The following is a 6543-nucleotide window of genomic DNA, read 5'->3' as shown; positions in this document are numbered from 1 at the left end:
CCCCACCATCTGCGTGGCTGTGTGAACCTCACAGCCAGCAGCGAAGGCTTGAGCCCAGTGCATGTCATAAACAGGAAATTCCCCTCGAACCTCTCCGTGTTTTCATCTGGGCGCTGCTTGGAGCCATCTGGCTGCTCTCGCTGCGATGGGAGTCTGCTGCTAATTACACCACATGCACTCGGCACACGGCAGCCCTCTCCCCGCTTCCTCCCACCTTGACCCTGCCCGTGCCCTTTCCTGTGCCCGGAGGTTGTAGCCCCCAAACCTCAGGGAGCCTTGGGAACGTGGAGAGAGCGTGCAAGGGGCATGGGGTGTGGGTGGTTCAGAAGGGCTGCCCTGGAACCCCCAGACCTCCAGGTCCTCTCTGATGCATCCCAGGCCCCACACCTTTGTCCTGAGTCTGGTCTGAGTGGGGTCTGCTCTGTGCCAGGTCTGGGCTAGGGTCTGGGGGTACAAAGGCAGCTAAGGTGGACGGAAATGTGTCCTCTTAAGGGCCCACGGGCGACGGGTGGCCACAGGCCAGTGTGGTGAAAGCTGCGACGGAGGGGTCTCTAGAGGTCTCAGCTTGATCATCTATAAGATGGAGTCTCCCTTCTCTCCATCCCCTCCTCTGTGATATAGTGAGCAGGAGCCTGGTAGGCTGCAGTCCGTGTGGTCGCTAAGAGTCGGACACGACTGAGCGACTTCACTTTCACTTTTCACTTTCATGCACTGGAGAAGGAAATGGCAACCCACTCCAGTGTTCTTGCCTGGAGAATCCCAGGGACGGGGGAGCCTGGTGGGCTGCCGTCTATGGGGTCGCACAGAGTCGGACACGACTGAAGTGACTTAGCAGCAGCAGCAGCAGCGTCCCTTTCTAGGAAATGATCTGGGGCTCATTGTGAGAAAGACGAGAGGCCTCTTTTATTGTTGAGAATTGTTTCCACTTTTGGAAATTTTTTTCATTATTATTTTTTTTTCTCCCCAGAAGCTCCCACTTCCTATCCTTTTAAGGGTTTGATGAGGGAAGGAGCAAGAGGTCCTTTAGTCTCTAAAGTTCTAAGAAGGACTAGAAGGCAACCTCTGAGATAAAAGGAGTCCAGAGCTGCCTTTTCAAATATGAAGAAGTTGGGGCTCAGAGACGTTGCTTGCCCTGTCTGAGGTTGCACAGCATGTCTAGAGCAGAATAGGACCTTGGACCCAGAACTCTGGTGCTCAGCCTGGACATCTTTGCACTGACGCAGGGGCTCCTGCTTGGCTAGTCGAGGTTCACAATAAAGTCCCCGAGGGAGCCATGTCACCGCCCCAAGTATGATTAAGTGTGTGTGTTTCAGCCTCACGCTGATTTGGCTCGTGTTGTTGGATGTTGACATTATTTAACCTAAAAAAAAAAAAACAAAAACACGACCACGGTGGATGAGAAAAGCCAAGCCAGGGGAGTGGAGCCTTGCAGGGGAGATGTTTACTTGTCACTGGGACAAACAGACATCTGTGTGGTGTTTTTGCTCCTTTTTCTTCCACTTTGGAAGACTGAGGGACCTACTGATTGGGGGCTGGGAGCGAGCACATGGACACACTGGGGGTGGGTTTTTTACTAACAGCAGGGTTGTGTATGGAGCACTTACTATGTCCCAGGGACCATGGACTTTGTGTGCATCATGTCACTTCGTACGCACAGTATCCTGTGACTCCAGGTGAGGACACTGAGACTCGGGGAGAGGGAGTCCTCCACCCAAAGGGCATGGTTGGGGGCGATGGCACTTGCTGTCAAAGCCTGGCTCCTGCCTGCTCCTCCAGGTCACTTTTGGGGGACAGGGGCACTTCCATGTGTCCCGGGGCATTGCTCCCAAGGGGTGGACCCCAGAGGGTCTTGGTACAACCCTGATTCCAGCCTCCACCCCCCTAAATCTGGCTGGGGCCTGGGAATGTGTTTGTTTTACATGTGGCTGGAAAATTCTGATAAGAAGCCCTGCCCTGCAGCAGGAGGTGATGGCCTCTGTGAGAGCTGACGGTGTGTGAGCCTAGGTATGGCCAGGAGGCCGGCTCCTATGCCTGGGGGACACACGTCAGTGTGCAGAGAGCTCTGGTGGTGAAAGAAAGAACAAAGGAAAGAAAGCAGGGCTGGAAGAAAGGAAAAAATCTAGATGTTTAAATGTACACCAAAAGGAGAACTAATTAATGAAGCGCGGTAAACTCACACAAAGGACTACTATGCAACGGCGAAAAACGAATGAATTGGACCCACACACATATACACTTTGCCATTTATATGAGTTTTAAACAACGCAAAATTATGTTGCATATTGTAATGTCACTGTCGTCACCATGGTAACAGCTGACCTTCATTGAGTGTGTCTCTGTTCTTGGGTTTGGAAGATCCCCTGGAGAAGGGAATGACTACCACTCCAGAATTCCTGCTGGGGAATTCCAAGAACAAAGGAACCGGGCGGCCTGCGGTCCGTGGGGTCGCCCAGAGCGGGCTAGGACCGGGCGTCTAAGCGCACATTCACACTGTTCTAGGCTCAGGGGTGTGAATCAGGTCTTCGGTTCTCTGGACAACTCTATGAGGAAGAAGCACCACTTCTGTCTTATCTCCCCCTGCCCTGCAAGGGAGACAACCAAAGCACAGAAAGGTTGAGTGACTTAGCAAACATCACACAGCAGGCACATGGCAGAACACGGTCGGAGCCAGTTGGCCCCAGCCCGGTGCCCGGGCTCCAGAGACCACCAGCTGGTGTATCACTCACAGCTGTCCTCAGGGAACTTGCCCCAAGTGCCCGCTGGACGCTCAGGACAAACTAGAGGAGGGGGTTCCCAGGCAGGGGGATTACAACCCCACTTTACAGTTGGGGAGACAGAGGACCTGCAGGGCAAAGCTACTGGCCCGAGACTGCACAGAGAGTGAATTGCCAACAATATCGACCTGGTGGATAAGTGTGTGCCCAGTACTTTGCTTGCAGCTGCTTAGTAAATGGGAGACTACTGTCATCCCTGTTTTGCATAGGAGGAATCTGAGACTTAGCTGAGAGGGGAGTGGGGACCGGGATTGGAGCCCAGCTGGACCCTGATGAGCACAGGCGGGGGAGGGACTGGCCCTTGAGGGGCCCCACCCCTATGCTGGCTGCTTGCGCTCAGGGCCAGCCGGGGCCAGGGGCTGCAGCTGCCCTCCCAGTTCTGTGGGGGCAGGGGCTACACGGAGCCAGCACATATGGGCCAGTGATATCATGTCTGTGGGGGTCCCCTGGGGTCCGGTCCAGCTGCAGGAGCCTGGCTGAGGGTTCCAGATCTCTGTGGGATGGGGGCCAGGTGACTTCAGCAGGTGGGCTGGAGTGGGGAGGGCAGTGATGGGGGAGCCTCACAGCTTCCTCCTGAGAGCCCAGCGCCGGATACCTGGACACCAAATAGCACAGGCTTCGGAGTCTGGGTGAGCCTGACCCTTAGACGCAGAGGGCCTCTGGCCTGCAGCTTCTCCCTGGAATCCAGGGGTCCTCCAAGTGAGGCCTCTTCCTCGCCTCTCAGGGCAGGGTTGAGGGATAAGGTGTGTGCATTAGAAGAGGGGGTGTGCCTGGTGACCAGGTGCCAGGCCTTGGACTCAGCCCACATGGAACCTGTTCACCAGCCCCAGTCACAGCATTCCTTAATGTACCCATTTTACAGATGAGGAAACAGAGGCTCCAAGAGATGAAGGGACTTGCTTTACCCAGCTCAAAATTGGAGTTCAAAGTCAAACCCAGCCAGCGGACTCCTAGCCTAATGCTCTTTGTCTCTTACACCAGTTGGAGTGGACCTGGCCTTGGCCTGATGGTTTGGGGAGCTGGAAGCAGGGCAGGGGAACGGTGAAGGGTGGGTGGTGGATACTGCCTCAGTCCTGGCTAGCTTCCTGGAGGAGGCAACTGGTTGGGTCATGAGACCTTTCCAGCAGATGTGGGGTTGGTTGGGGTCTCACCAGTGTCCCTCATTTCCTCAGGCACCACCTCCTCCCGCCCGGCTCCCTGCATCTGGCTCAGGCCCAGGTCAGTGACAGCGGCCTCTACGAATGCACGGCCAGTAACCCTGCCGGGTCCGCTACTCAGTACTACATCCTCAGGGTGCAAGGTAGGGCCCTGGCTGGCCCCCTCCGTCTCACCACGTGGCCCCCTGCCCCCATCTTTCTCGGGCCTTTTGGTGTCCCTCCCCATCCCCGTGCCAGGCTCTCTCACCTTTTCATGGCCCTCCAGTGTGCGCTCCATCTACCTTATTTCCTGTCTTTTTCAAGTCTTGTCCCTCCTTCTCCCCACCCCTATTTCTCCCCTCTCCTGAACCCCTTGGTTGAGCTTGGACAGGCTGTTCAGAGCTCCCCCCTGAGAACTGAGGGTGGGACCCCAAGGCGGCAGGGACTTAGGGGTTGGGAGGGCGACCCACAGGGGGATTCTGGGTCCCAGCCTAGCTGGGGGCCCAGGAGTGGGCATTCATCTGGGGGGTACAGGTCCCATTCACAGGAGCCACCCAGTGGAGTCACTCCACCAAAGAGGCGGGGAACCTGTCCCCTCCAAGAGCCCCAGTGAGTCATCTGAGACCCGGGTCCACCAACCACAGCCCTAGCTACTCCTCGCCTACACGCCGTTCTCATTCGGCCCACAAGTGAAGAATGATGTCTGCGTTTTCTAATGATTGGGGGAGAAAAGGCAAATAATGTGACATATGAAAATTATATGAAACTCAGTTCTTCAGTGTCCATTAATACAAGCTTCATTGGAGCGCCTCCAAACACGTTCGGTTACGTAGCGTCTGTGGCTGCCTTCACGCTGAAATGGCAAAGTTAGTAGCTGAGACAGAGACCATCTGGCCTGCAGAGCCTAAGATATTTACTCTTTGGCCCTTTCCAGAAAGAGCCAACCCCTGCTCTAAGCTTAACTCCCCATTTTACAGGTGGACAGACTGAGGTTCAGAGAGGAAGGGGCTCAAAGCTTTGCTGTGTGTTTACATGAGTGTATGAGAGAAGGTGGTTCGGATGTTAAAGAACCCGCCTGCAGCGCGGGAGACCTGGGTTCGATCCCTGGTTTGGGAAGATCCCCTGGAAGAGGGTATGGCAACCCACACCAGTATTCTTGCCTGGAGAATCCCAGGGACAGAGGAGCCTGGAGGGCTGCAGTCTGTGGGGTTGCACAGAGTCAGACACGACTGAGCGACTAAGCACAGCACAGCACAGGAGAGAGACAGGGAAGCAGGGCAGGAGGACGAACGGAGCCGGGTTTGAATGCTGACTCTGCCACCAACTGGCTCTGTGACCTCAGGCCAGCTGCTCGGCCTCTCTGAGCCTTGGATTCCTGTCTATAAGAAAGTGAAGTCGCTCAGTCGTGTCCAACTCTTTGCGACCCCATGGACTGTAGCCCACCACCCATGTCCATGGGATTTTCCAGGCAAGAAGACTGGAGTGGGTTGCCATTTCCTTCTCCAGGGCATCTTGGCAACCCAGGGATCGAACCTGGGTCTCCTGCATTGAAGGCAGACGCTTTACCATCTGAGCCATCAGGGAAGTCCATTCCTGTCTATAAAGTAGAGGCAATAACGCCTATCCCATAGTAAGGGTACTGATGACTTCAGGTACTCAACACAGTGGAAACTGTGAGTGTTTTCAGGGGGTGGTAGGCACCCTGTCCACGCTTCTGCTCCTGGACAGGGAGGATCTGGGCTTGGGGTAGGGGAGCCAATCTCTGCCCAGGGGCCAGCTCCCATGGATGGTCTTATCTTCGGGATTCTCCTCTGAAGCTGGGAAGGGAGTGGGTGTCCTCAACTTCCCCTGAGGGCCCAGGACACTTTTCCAAGTCTCTGAGAATTCTCCCAGGCTCACCCAGTCTGGCTGCGTGGAAGCCACTTGGATTCCTGCTCATCCAGACCCAGGCTTGGGGCTGATCCAGCTCCGGTTAGCCAATATGAAGTGGATGACTCTGGTCAAGTCACATAAGCTTTCTGAGTCTCAGTTTCTTCATCTGCAAAATGGGCATGGCATCACCCACCTGTGGGAGGGACCAACTGGGATGGAGGATGGGAAAGTGACTTGAAAACAGAAAATGTGGAAGAAATGAAACCCATCATCTCCCTCACCCCCACCCCACCCCAGGGAAAGGAAAAGAGGGACCTGGGAACCCCGAGAGTGGGTCTAAGCCGCTACGTTTTAGGCGCCACTGTGGACCAGGCTCCATGCTGGCCGCCCTGGTGCCATGGCCTGTTGTACCCGGGGCATCTTTGTGAGGAGGAGAAACTGAGGCCCCGGCCAATGCAGGGTCCTGTGACCTTGAGGGGCAGGGCTAGGATCTGAAGCCTCCCGCTCATGCCTGCTGCCCCCAGGCCCTGGTGTCCCCATCCCACACCGAGCTGGTGATTCTCACATGGTGCTGGGGGCAAGCCCGGGGTGGGGTGGGGAAGTAAGCCAAGCATGCAGGAGCATTCTTCGGTGAGAGCACGGTTGTTCAGCGGAAAGGGTGATGGCACTCACGCTTGGGAGGGGGAGGGGTCCACACAAGGCGGCCCAATGTCGTTTCCTGAAAACCGAGGCGCAATCGGCCTCAGATCACCCCCTGCCCC

The 6543-nt window shown here is 55.9% G+C and overlaps 1 protein-coding gene across 1 annotated transcript in view; it reads left to right on the top strand.

The window, feature by feature from the left end:
• Nucleotides 1–6543, top strand: part of HMCN2 (hemicentin 2) — a gene marked incomplete at its 5' end in the record, with an annotated part of 182655 nt that overhangs the window by 78728 nt on the left and 97384 nt on the right. The window contains one exon of the mRNA XM_010856950.1: nucleotides 3947–4074. Within this exon, the coding sequence (XP_010855252.1) occupies nucleotides 3947–4074 (128 nt within the window). The remainder of the gene's footprint in view (nucleotides 1–3946; nucleotides 4075–6543) is intronic.

This window comes from Bison bison, unplaced genomic scaffold (assembly GCF_000754665.1).
Source record: "Bison bison bison isolate TAMUID 2011002044 unplaced genomic scaffold, Bison_UMD1.0 scf7180017864375, whole genome shotgun sequence".
NCBI lineage: Eukaryota > Metazoa > Chordata > Mammalia > Artiodactyla > Bovidae > Bison > Bison bison.
The sequence above is the reverse complement of the archived record's forward strand: the minus strand, read 5'-3'. Positions and strand labels throughout refer to the sequence as shown.